Below are 13,897 nucleotides of genomic sequence, written 5' to 3'. Positions count from 1 at the left end.
AGATTTTGGATGTCCAAGATACATATAGCATTTTTTTCCTATCATGTGGTAAAATAAAAAAAAAATTCTGGGGTTAGTGAACTTAAGTAATGATGTGTGTGGTTACTGTATTTGCAGGACCACTGCAAGCAGGAGCACACATACACACACATACAGACACACAGACACACACAGACAGACAGACAGACAGACAGACACACACACACACACACACACACACACACACACACACACACACACACACAGGGGATGAGGTCTGGGAAAGGTACAGCACTGACATCCTTAGGGAGGTTGATATCCCATACCTGAGAATTGACTTACGGATAGGATAAGAAAAGGGAAGGGTTGTCCACCTGCTGAAAGGAAGTACTGTAAAAAGCTAGTCCTGTTGTTATAAATTCCTGTTTGCAATATATCAAGGCTGAAGCTTCATCAATTTTCAGCTATTTTTTTGGTAAGAATAGAGACTAGACAAGTCCCTTCTGCTCAGTGCCAGCACCGGGTCATCTTGGGTGCAGAGTAGGCAGACACCCCCAAGGTCTTGAGAGGACTCTCCACACGATCTTAGGACCACCCGTGACTGGAACACAATTTCTGTTCCATTCCAATCTCACGGGACCAGCATTAGGGAAGCAGAAAACCCGGCTAGACCAGGGTCACAAGTCCCTTCCGGTAGGTGCCAGCACCAGGTCACCTGGGCGAGGAGTTGGAGGACACCCCCAAGGTCCCTAGAGGACAGCTTCTGAGGCAGACACCATTTCGGGCTCTAGACATCCGGGCACCTTCCCTGCCAGAGGACAGGTGTCCTCCCTGCCCGGGAGGGCTTTGCTGGAGCACCTGGGGAAGCCATCTTGGTTCCCGGATCACTCCAAGACTAGTTTGGGCAGGTGAGAGTGTGGATTACAGAAGCTAACAGCTTCTGGGTCAGGCACTGTTTCAGGCCTTCATCTTCTGCCTGGAGGCAGGTCCAAATGCCAGATATCTGTGCACCTTCCCTGCAAGAGGAGAGCTTGCCTGCAGAGAGTGCTCTAACCACTGAAACTCAGGAGAGAGCTAGTCTTCCAGGTCTGCTGGTAGAGGCTAACAGAATCATGAGAGGAACAAGCTCTAACCAGAGACAGCTATAACAACTGACTCCAGAAATTACCAGATGGCAAAAGACAGACGTAAGAATCTTACTAACAGAAACCAAGACCACTCACCACCATCAGAACCCAGCACTCCCACCTCAGCCAGTCCTGGGCACCCCCACACAGCTGAAAAGCTAGACCAGGATTTAAAAGCATATCTCATGATGATGGTAGAGAATATCAGGAAGGACTTTAATAACCCACTTAAAGAAATACAGGAGAACACTGCTAAAGAGTTACAAGTCCTTAGAGAAAAACAGGAAAACACAACCAAATAGGTAGAAGTCCTTAAAGAAAAACAGGAAAGCACATCCAAATAGGTGATGGAAATGAATAGAACCATACTAGACCTAAAAAGGGAAGTAGACACAATAAAGAAAACCCAAAGTGAGGCAACGCTGGAGATAGAAATTCTAGGAAAGAAATCTGGAAACATAGATGCCAGCATCAGCAACAGAATACAAGAGATGGAAGAGAGAATCTCAGGTGCAGAAGATTCCATAGAAAACATCAGCAGAACAATCAAAGAAAATGCAAAATGCAAAAAGGTCCTAACTCAAAACATCCAGGAAATCCAGGACACAATGAGAAGACCAAACCTACAGATAATAGGAGTAGATGAGAACTAAGATTTTCAACTTAAAGGGCCAGCAAATATCTCTAACAAAATTATAGAAGAAAACTTCCCAAACCTAAAGAAAGAGATGCCTATGAACATACAAGAGGCCTACAGAACTCCAAATAGACTGGACCAGAAACGCAATTCCTCCTGACACATAATAATCAGAACAACAAATACACTAAATAAAGATAGAATATTAAAAGCAGTAAGGGAAAAAGGTCAAGTAACATATAAAGACAGGCCTATCAAAATTACAGCAGACTTTTCACCAGAGACTATGAAAGCCAGAAGATCCTGGACAGATGTTATACAGACACTAAGAGAACACAAATGCCAGCCCAGGCTACTATACCCAGCCAAACTTTCAATTACCATATATGGAGAAAAAAGTATTCCACAACAAAACCAAATTCACACATTATCTTTCCACGAATCCAGCCCTTCAAAGGAGAATAACAGAAAAAAAAAAAAACAATACAAGGACGGAAACCATACCCTAGAAAAAGCAAGAAAGTAATCCTTCAGCAAACCTAAAAGAAGACAGCAACAAGAACAGAATGCCAACTCTAACAACAAAAATAATAGGAAGAAATAATTACTTTTCCTTAATATCCCTTAATTACCAATGGACTCAATTATCCAATAAAAAGACATAGACTAACAGACTGGCTACACAAACAGAACCCAAATTTTGCTGCTGACAGGAAACCCATCTCAGGGAAAAAGACAGACACTACCTCAGAATGAAAGGCTGGAAAAATTTTTTACAAGGAAATGGTCTGAAGAAACAAGCTGGACTAGCCATTCTAATATCAAATAAAATCGACTTTCAACCCAAAGTTATCAAAAAAGACAAGGGGGGACACTTCATACTCATCAAAGGTAAAATCCTCTAAGAGGAACCCTCAATTCTGAATATCTATGCTCCAAATGCAAGGGCAGCCACATTCATTAAAGAAACTTTAGTAAAGCTCAAAGCACACATTGCACCTCAAACAATAATAGTGGGAGACTTCAACACACCACTTTCATCAATGGACAGATCATGGAAACAGAAACTCAACAGGGACACAGTGATACTAACAGAAGTTATAAAACAAATGGTTTTAACAGATATCTATAGAACATTTTATCCTAAAACAAAAGGATATACCTTATTCTCAGCACCTCATGGTACCTTCTCCACAATTGAGCATTTAATTGGTCACAAAACAGACCTCAACAGATAAAAAATTATGGAAATTGTCCCATGCATCCTATCAGATCACCATGGACTAAGGCTGATCTTCAATAACAACATAAATAATAGAAAGCCAACATTCACGTGGAAACTGGACAACACTCTTCTCAATGATACCTTGGTCAAGGAAGGAATAAAGAAAGAAATTAAAGACTTTTTAGAGTTTAATGAAAATGAGGCCACAACACACCCAAACTTATGGGACACAATGAAAGAATTTCTAAGAGGAAAACTCATAGCTCTGAGTGCCTCCAAAAAGAAACTAGAGAGAGCACACACTAGCAGCTTGACAACACACCTAAAAGCTCTAGAACAAAAGGAAGGAAATTCACCCAAGAGGAGTAGAAGGTAGGAAATAATCAAACTCAGGGGCGGTATCAACCAAGTGGAAACAAGAAGAACTATTCAAAGAATTAACCAAAAGAGGAGCTGGTTCTTTGACAAAATCAACAAGATAGACAAACCCTTAGCCAGACTCACTAGAGGGCACAGGGAAAGCATCCTAATTAACAAAATCAGAAATGAAAAGGGAGATATAACAACAGGTCCTGAGGAAATCCAAAACATCATCAGCTCATTCTACAAAAGGCTATACTCAACAAAACTGGAAAACCTGGATGAAATGGACAAATTTCTAGACAGATACCAGGTACTAAAGTTGAATCAGGATCAAGTTAATGATCTAAACAGTCTTATATCCCCTAAAGATATAGAAGCAGTCATTAACAGTCTCCCAACCAAAAAAAACCCTGGACCAGATGTGTTTAGTGCAGAGTTCTATCAGACCTTCAAAGAAGATCAAATTCCAGTTCTTCACAAACTATTCCACAAAATAGAAGCAGAAGTTACTCTACCCAATTCATTTTATGAAGCCACAATTACTCTGATACCTAAACCACATAAAGACCTAACAAAGATAGAGAACTTCAGACCAATTTCCCTTATGAATATCAATGTCAAATACTCAATAAAATTCTCGCTAACCAAATCCAAGAACACATCAAAACAATAATCCATCCTGACCAAGTAGGTTTTATTCCAGGGATGCAGAGATTGTTTAATATACGGAAATCCATCAACATAATCCACTATATAAACAAACTGAAAGACAAAAACCTCATGATCATCTCCTTAGATTCGGAGAAAGCATTTGACAAAATCCAACACCCATTCATGATAAAAGTCTTGGAAAGATCAGGAATTCAAGGCCCATACCTAAACATGATAAAAGCAATCTACAGCAAACCAGTAGCCAACATCAAAGTAACTGGTGAGAAGCTGGAAGCATCTCATGTAAAATCAGGGACTAGACAAGGCTGCCTATTTTCTCCCTACTTATTCAGCATTGTACTTGAAGTCCTAGCCAGAGCACTTCGACAACAAAAGGAGATCAAGGGGATACAAATTGGAAAGGAAGAAGTCAAAATATCACTTTTTGCAGATGATATGATAGTATATATAAGTGACCTTAAAAATTCCACCAGAGTACTCCTAAACCTGATAAACAGCTGCAGTGAAGTAGCTGGATATAAAATTAACTCAAACAAGTCAATGGCCTTTCTCTACACAAAGTATAAACAGGCTGAGAAAGAAATTAGGGTAACAACACCCTTCTCAATAGTCACAAATAATATAAAATATCTTGGTGTGACCTTAACTTAAGAAAGATCTGTATGATAAAAACTTCAAGTCTCTGAAAAAAGAAATTAAGAAGATCTCAGAAGATGGAAAGATCTCCCATGCTCATGGATTGTCAGGATCAATATAGTAAAAATGGCTATCTTGCCAAAAGTAATCTACAGATTCAATGCAATTCCCTTCAAAATTCCAACGCAATTCAATGAATTAGAAAGGGCAATCTGCAAATTCATCTGGAATAAGAAAAAACCTAGGATAGCAAAAACTCTTTTCAAGGATAAAAGAACCTCAGGTGGAATCACCATGCCTGACTTAAGCTTTACTACAGATCAATTGTGATAAGAACTGAATGGTACTGTTATAGCGACAGACAAGTAGACCAATGAAATAGAATTGAAGACCCAGAAATGAACTCACACACCTATGGTCACTTGATCTTTGACAAGGGAGCTAAAACCATCCAGTGGAAAAAAGACAGCATTTTCAACAAATGGTGCAGGGACAATTGGCGGTTAACATGTAGAAGAATGTGAATTTATCCATTCCTATCTCCTTGTACTAAGGTCAAATCTAAGTGGATCAAGGAATTCCACATAAAACTAGAGTCAGTGAAACTTATAGAGGAGGAAGTGGGGAAAAGCCTATGGGCACAGGGGAAAATTTTCTGAATAGAAGAGTAATGGGTTGTGCTGTAAGATTGAGAATCGACAAATAGGACCTCATACAATTGCAAAGCTTCTGTAAGGCAAAAGACACTGCCAATAAGACAAAAAGGCCACCAACAAATTTGGGAAGATATTCTAAATCTGATAGGGGACTAATATCCAATATATATATAAAGAACTCAAGAAGGTGGACTCCAGAAAATCAAATAACCTCATTAAAAATGGGGCTCAGAGCTAAACAAAGAATTATCACCTGAGGAATACCGAATGGCAGAGAAGCACCTGAAAAAATGTTCAGCATCCTTAATCATCAGGGAAATGCAAATCAAAATAACCCTGGGATTTCACATCACACCAGTCAGAATGGCTAAGATAAAAAATTTATGTGACAGCAGATGCTGGCGAGGATGTGGAGAAAGAGGAACACTCCTCCATATTTGGTGGGATTGCAAGCTTGTACTACCACTCTGGAAATCAGTCTGGCGGTTTCTTAGAAAATTTTACATAGTACCACTGGAGGATCCCACAATACCTCTCCTGGATATATATCCAGAAGATGTTCCAACAGGTAAGAAGGACACATGCTCCACTATGTTCATAGCAGCCTTATTTATAATAGCCAGAAGCTGGAAAGAACCCAGATGTCCCTCAACAGAGGAATGGATACAGAAAATGTGGTACATTTACACCATGGAGTACTACTCAGCTATTAAAAAGAATGAATTTATGATATTCCTAGGCAAATGGTTGGACCTGGAGGGCATCATTCTGAGTGAGGTAACCCAATCACAAAAGAACTCACATGATATGTACTCATTGATAAGTGGATATTAGCCCAGATACTTAGAATACCCAAGATATAAGATACAATTTGTGAAACACATGAAACTCAAGAAGAACGAAGTCCAAAGTTTGGACACTTTGCCCCTTCTTAGAATTTGGAAGAAAACACCCATGGAAGGTGTTGCAGAGACAAAGTCTGGAGCTGTGACTAAAGGATGGACCATCTAGAGACGGCCATATCCGGGGATCCACCCCATAATCAGCTTTCAAACACTGACACCATTGCATACACCAGCAAGATTTTGCTGAAAGGACTCTGATATAGCTGTCTCTTGTGAGACTTTGCTGGGGCCTAGCAAACACAGAGGTGGATGCTCACAGTTAGCTATTGGATGGATCACAGGGTCCCCAATTTTAGGAGCTAGAGAAAGTACCCAAGAAGCTAAAGTCGTTTGCAACCCTATAGGTGGAACAACGATATGAACTAACCTGTACCCCCAGAGCTCATGTCTCTAGCTGCATGTGTAGCAGAAGATGGCCTAGTAAGCCATCAGTGGAAGAGAGGCCCATTGGTTGTGTAAACTTTATATGCCTCAGTACAGGGGAATGCCAGGGCCAAGAAGTGGGAGTCATGGTTAGGGGATGGGGGGAGGGGATGGGGAACTTTTGGGATAGCACTGGAAATGTCAATGAAGAAAATACCTAATACAAATTAAAAAAAAGAAAAATAATACTGCTAAGAAGGATGGCCCTAGTCGGCTATCAATAGGAAAAGAGGCCCCCTTGGTCTGCTGAAGGTTCTATGCCCCAGTGTAGGGGAATGCCAGGCCCAGGAAGCAGGAATGGGTGGGTTGGTTAGCAGGGATAGGGGGTAGAGGGTAGGGGTAGGGGATCTTCTGAGGGGAAAACAGGAAAGGGGATAACATTTGAAATGTAAATAAAGAAAATATCTAATAAAATACTCAGACGCAAAAGGAAAAAAAAGAATAGAGACTAAGAAAATGAAAATAAATATGGTTTGAAGAAAAATATGACAAACACCAGGCAGAGTCCAAGAAACAGAAGCATAAATATGAAATTGTCAAAATTAACTAAGTTATTTGCATTTTCCATACATTTCTTTTTCCATATTGAAAGACATAAAAAAAATCTGGAGCTTAAAATTTGTCTTTTGTAGCACCCACATTGTGATAAGAAGCAAACTTCCTATTCCGATGATGATGGAAAACAAGGTGAATATTACCTGAAATTCCAATCCATAGTTTTCTCTGCAGAATTCTCTCAGTTTTGGATACACAGTTTCTCTTAGTGCCTGCCGTTCAGCTCCTGTATCTATAACAGAAAACAAACACATGTCAATATATATATTACTTGGAAATTTAAGGGCTAACTAATAATATAAATGCAATCAAAATGGGGTGCTCAGTTGTGAACTGATGTGATCTTTGGCTGCTAGGCTAATTCCACAGGGTTCCATCCACTAGGTCCATGCAAAAAAGTTCATCCAATGAATGAACGATAACCTCAACTGCCAGATGGATGTGGCTATAGAGGCTGAAAATTTAGAGTTGATGGTTCAAGCCCAGGTAGGTATTATACCAAACTTTTCTTTTTTTTATTTAATATTTTTTTATTATGTATTTTCATCAATTACATTTCCAGTGCTATCCTAAAAGTCCCCCATACCCTCCCCCCCACTTCCCTACCCACCCATTCCCATTTTTTTGGCCCTGGCGTTCCCCTGTACTGGGGCATATAAAGTTTGCATGTCCAATGGGCCTCTCTTTCCAGTGATGGCTGACTAGGCCATCTTTTGATACATATGCAGCTAGAGTCAAGAGCTCCGGGGTACTGGTTAGTTCATAATGTTGTTCCACCAATAGGGTTGCAGATCTCTTTAGCTCCTTGGGTACTTTCTCTAGCTCCTCCATTGGGAGCCCTGTGATCCATCCAATAGCTGACTGTGAGCATCCACTTCTGTGTTTGCTAGGCCCCGGCATAGTCTCACAAGAGACAGCCCTTTCAGCAAAATCTTGCTGGTGTATGCAATGGTGTCAGCGTTTGGAAGCTACTTTCCAACATCCATTCTCCACTATCTTTGGAGGAAGGAGAAGGAAGCACATTGACCTATCAAATATTTGAGCTTCAGATACCACAAGCATTAAAACAGATGCAAGTTGATTGGCTTAATTATAGATATACATCTATCTGGACTATACTATTATTTCCTATAATGTTCACAAATATTTCAGATTTTTACAAAGTGAAATGCTGCATCCACATACTCAGCACAATAAATAGGAATGATTATTAAAATTATTAAAACAATCATGGGAACCACTATATACAGCTATAAGACCCCACTGTCCATACAGTCAGTGGACCAGTGGTTTAACAGATCACAGCTCCCACCCTGAAACTAAGAATGCCATGCTGTATATCAGAGGTGGGAACTGTATGCTCTATCACATAAGAGTTCTGAAATAAAATATTTTTATTCTCAGTTATTAGAAAATGTAAGAAGTAGCAGAAAACCTGAAACAGATCTCAAGAAGCATTATGTATTTGATTTTAAACAGTTTGAAGAGGTGGGGTGGGGAGAATATCAAAGCTTTCTGTGTTGCTGAATGCCAAAATTCTGCCATTAGTGGTGACATTCTTGAAATTCTGGCTGCCAAGAGCTTGCCTACTTGACTTCAGTAAACACAAGGACCACAGTGTTCAAGAAGTAGGTTAATGTGCTATCTCATGAAAAACATATTTTCCGAATGTACCTTAATTCTGGCTCTAACACAAAATATCCACACATCTCATTTATAACAAAGATAATAACTTAAAAGAATATCCTTGTTATTCACCAGCACATCTGTCCATGAACATTCAGCCATATGCTGCGCTGACCTACCCTATTTTCCTACTGTTCTCAAGCCTATTTTGAGAAGCAAATAACCAATCACGAGTCTAAAATGCAGCTGTAGCTCTGCAGCCTGGCAGAAGCTGGCGTTTACAGGGAAGCCAGAAGCAGAGGGAATACAAGGGTTTCAGATAATTTGTGTCCTGGGAAAATAGAGTCTTTCCCCACCTTAGAGGCAATGTGGTCCAGAGCCTAATGGGAAAAGGATGCAGGAGGGCCGTGCTGAGTAAGCCCGGTGGTGTCACAGCATCGCCCGAGGCAGCATATTAAGCTTCTGTATGATTTATGTAATCTTGGGATCAGATACCCACTCTCCCTTGACCTATTTTAAAAGCTAAAAACATTAACCTTATGATAAAGCCGATAATAGTCAATATCTCTAAAACAATCCTTAGCAGATTTTAAAGATCAAAGCTCTGAACAGTCATTTAAAAAATAAATCAATGCTAGCTGGCTATGGTGGCCTATACCTGTAATCCCTGCACTTGACAGGCAGAGGTGACTGGATCTCTGTGAACTCAAGACCAGCGTGATCTTTCTACACAGTGAGTTCCAGGACACCCAGGATGACAAAGAAAGGCGCTGTCCTCCCAAATCCAAAATATAAGCAAATCCTATAGTGCATGGACATTTGGGGTTATGTTAAATAGGGATCATTGCAATTAAAATCTGAAAATTGATGTTTGATACATGGAAATAACTATGGTATAATATGAGGGGCATAAAAGACTCTCATTGTTAATTCTTCTTATTCAGTGCTAAGATATTAATATACAATAGCTAGGGAAAGAGTGTAGGACCTATTCATTAACATTTCTTTAGTGTTTATGACAGTCTGTTAGCATACCAAGTACTTCTGTGTGCATTATTTTAAGTAATTTCTAATGAGGACTCTATGAAAAAGTAACACTATATGTATGTTTTCCTGCACTTAATTAAAAGAACACAAATGGTAGAAGTGTTGAGAAAGGCGTCACAGGTTAGATGCCTCTAAGTAGCCAAACTCAGATTTGAATTCAGGCTGCCACACCAGGGCTTAGTTTACTACAATGGCAGAAATAGATACATGTGAAAACTATGAATAAAGTCTATGCGATAAGTCATTTATTTTATGGTTAAGGGATGTGTGAAATAAAAATAGTTAAAGTGTAGAGACCTTTCTTGGCATGAATAAAATCCCTGGTTTAATCCTCAGTCCCTCCAAGAACAACAGCAAACCATATCAAGTTTACAGGACTACTTTCTCCTCTGGAGTCAGCAGGCCTAAATCCAACCAGAAAGAGGTTGGCTACTCCTGTAACTATTATGCCACTATGGCACCAGTGGGCACAACTTGCTTGACATGTTGGTGTTACAACCTCTAAGCTTTTTAGAGTTTGGTTGGGCTGTTGATGCCTTTTCACCCCCAATAGCCTGCGTATCACTAGCCTAGGGAAGAGTCTGTCACTATTGTCTTGGTATATAAACATGATATCAAACTGCCATCTAAAAATTTCTGTTCATACACATCAATTAGCGCAGCTCTCAGTCTTGGTCAGAGAAACTTCTTTTTCAAGTGCAAATTATTTAATGTAGAGATTTCTAATGGGTGAAAAGCTGAGGAGAAGTGGTTGTTGAGTTTTCACCCCTCAACAGCATATCTGTATCATAGTCTATAAGACTTGGGGAACATCAGAGAGGGTCGAAAGAGTATAAGACTCAGAGTGCAGGAAGGGGGCCATGAAATGATATTTTTTTTGTATGATATGACTGTTGCATCTATAAGATCACAGTGCCAGTATCTACCTGCCCATCTGAGATTGGAGTAATGTCTCAATAGTTAAGAGCACTTGCTCGTCTTGTAGAACTCCTAGGTTTGTTTCCCAGGATTCACATGGTGGCTCACAACCATCCATACATCCATTTCCAGGGGATTCAGTGGCCTCTTCTGACCTCTGTGGGCATCATGCACATAGGTGGTATACATACCGACTTGTAGGCAACATACTCAGATATATAAAAAGGACTGGGCCCAACAACATTCCGTCAAAGACTGGGGGAAGGACTTGTGAGGTTCCACCCACCCAAGAGAGAGAGAGTGTGTGTGTGTGTGTGTGTGTGTGTGTGTGTGTGTGTGTGTGAGAGAGAGAGAGAGAGAGAGAGAGAGAGATTCCGTAGTGGTAGCCATCATTAAGTTTCCCTTGATCAAGAAAATAACTTCCTATCCTCACTCAGGAAGGTAATGCTAACAAATCAAAAAGCCATGAAAGCAGGAATGAAACTTGAGAAAAAGAAGGGTTTTGGTAAGATAAAGAAGGGGAGAGGGAGGAGAGGACAATGGTGGGGACAATGATCAACGTCTATATATATATGCAACAAGATTGGGAAAGAATAAGAAGTTCTTTTGCCTTTAGGATAGATAGGTCTTCCTCATCTGGACTGTGCCCAGTTCCATTTTGGAATCTTCCAATCCATTTATCACAGACTCCCCAGGCTGATCTTCCAAGCGTAGCTCAGATCACATGTTTAGGAGAGTAGGAATCTAGACTCCCTTGGTTGAGTACTCTCTCTTGCCATAAGTTTAGCTCTCAACACTTCCTCTGCTTGTGTCATCCCCTGTACTAGTCTTCACTGTCCCTGAGTTAGACTTCCACACCTGGTCTTTGCTTCCGTTGTGTCCTGAAATGCCTGCCTGGTCCTGTGATCAGCTCATGACCTCATAGTGTCATTTCAGTGCCAGCTTCAATTCTATCCCCTCAGAGAGGAGCACTGAGAACAGAAGCTAGGAAGCCATCTTCTACCATCGTGTGTTTTTTTGCCCAGTACTTGTTCCTGTTGCTGTCTGTGCTACCATATGAATATATGCTCCAGGGACTTTCATTTGTTTCATCCACCTGCTATGTCTTCAGTGATTATGAATGAGTGAAAGATCCACCATGCACCAGTAGAAAGTAAGCTGATGGGCACTGTGACCCTGCAATTATCCCCCAAAGCATATCAGCTTCCTGGGGCGGGGGGGGGGGTGATTTACAGTTCTCCCTTGGACAAACGTAAAAGCAAGAGAATATCAAATTATGTAAAACATGTGGTGGAGTTTAAATAGTTGATGTCAGGTAAATGAACAAATTGAAATACTGGCTTCCTTTCTGATTTGTGAGTTTCTGGTGGGATATGAATGTATTTTCACTAAGTTATTTTGAACCTTTCTAAATATGTAAAGGAAGTGTATGACTGTATCTAGCAGACATTCCACATCCTTCTATCACAAAATGACTTAATTTTTCCTACATTTATGTTAATATATGATGACTGAATCTGAAAATGGAAAAGTAATTAAGATAGGATGGATTAATTATGAGGGTTGATAGATAAGCTGGCTTAATTAAATTAAAAAAGCCCCCGATTCACACCGATAGCAAATTTGGAAGGTTAGGAATTAAAATTATTTGAATGTCACAGACAGGAAAAAGAACTCACAGAATATTACATATCAAAAGGGACCTCAAAGAGGCAAGGTGCTTTATGATTTAATTTTTCATTCATTGTCATTGAGTTCGCTAGACCTCTGCTCAACTCCTCAAATCTCTGAAAGGCTACATTTATACTATGACTCCAATAACTATTAGGATTTGAGAAGCTGCTTTCTAAATAGTTTCTGGGTGATTTGGGAGCTAATGGAGGCTTATGTGCAGTGTCTGAATTACCCACAGGAAATACATTATTAGAAAGAATTATTAATCAAGTCTATGATCTTTGGAACTTGTTGATTTTACCCCAACACGAGTTGAGATGAATTCCAAGGTTTATCGAGTGCTGAAACGACCATGCTGGATGGGAACTTCACACAGCTCCTGCTTCACCCAGACTTGAGTCTAAGGGCATTAGATCAAGTTACTTTTCCAACCCTGCCAGACTTCAGCCTGTTTAAGATGCGCCACACATACTGGGCACCATATAATGGCTCTGACATTTCTGGCAGGTGAGGAAGATTCTACAATGGCACCACTAATGCTTCCCTAGCTCTTAAGCTTTCTGTAGATAGGCTGTCACCTGAATGGTCTACTGTAACCTAGCTCCTTAGCTGGTGACTTTTTGGCTAATTTTACTTAGCTGTTGGACCTGTTATTTAATTTCTTATGCATTAGCTTTCTCAAGTACTGTTTCTTCTTGATTGGCCTTCTGATAAATCCTCTGTACCCAACCAGTAACTCAGCCTTTCTTGTCTCACTGCTAACACATCGTGCCAGTTTTGAGCTGTAAATGTCTTCTCAATTTGATCCATTTTTCCCTCTTTCAACCTGAAGAGTCCAAAGCCTCCTGTTTGTCTAAACTGTCATCTGCCTTTCATGCACCACTTTCTGATGCAGTGTACAGCAACCAGAATTAAAGTTCAAGAGAAAAAAAAAGCAAATCATTTGATCATGAAAGACCTTGGTGAGTGAGCATCAGTGGTCTAGAGGCAGAAGACTAGGATGCTTAGCAGTTGGAAATACATCTTCCGACTGAGTTCCATCTTCTATTACAATTTACCATGTGTCTTCTAGATACATTTTCATGCTACTTGACCCTGAGTTCTGACCTCCCAAAAGCCGCTTTCTCCATTCAGAAGTGTGGATCTATTGCACCCACCCTCTTTGTGTGACTTTCATGAGTACCAGTTGAAGACCATACACTTTGTTACTTCTTGCAAGAGGCAGACAGACAGACAGACCTTCTCCAGGACACTCACTCTGCTCACCCCTGTATGACATCACTTACTGATGATATCTTGTAATTTATTATAATTAATATTTTTAGCTAATTCCTCTGTTAAACTGTGAATTCAGAGGCAGGGAATTTCTCATGCATGCTCACATTATGGAAAGGTTCCAAAGATAATCCATATTTGATAAATTGACATCGGTTCCCTACACCATCGTGGGACAC

The 13,897-nt window shown here is 40.2% G+C and overlaps 1 protein-coding gene across 1 annotated transcript in view; it reads right to left on the bottom strand.

Annotated features, from left to right (window-relative positions):
• The window catches only part of Nwd2 (NACHT and WD repeat domain containing 2), a 162,634-nt gene that overhangs the window by 81,922 nt on the left and 66,815 nt on the right, over positions 1-13,897 (bottom strand). Inside the window, exon 2 of the mRNA XM_021163584.3 lies at positions 7,322-7,410. Within this exon, the coding sequence (XP_021019243.1) occupies positions 7,322-7,410 (89 nt within the window). The remainder of the gene's footprint in view (positions 1-7,321; positions 7,411-13,897) is intronic.

The sequence above is a fragment of the Mus caroli genome, unplaced genomic scaffold, assembly GCF_978045245.1.
Source record: "Mus caroli unplaced genomic scaffold, Mus_caroli_1 scaffold_4, whole genome shotgun sequence".
NCBI classification, from domain to species: domain Eukaryota; kingdom Metazoa; phylum Chordata; class Mammalia; order Rodentia; family Muridae; genus Mus; species Mus caroli.
The sequence above is the reverse complement of the archived record's forward strand: the minus strand, read 5'-3'. Positions and strand labels throughout refer to the sequence as shown.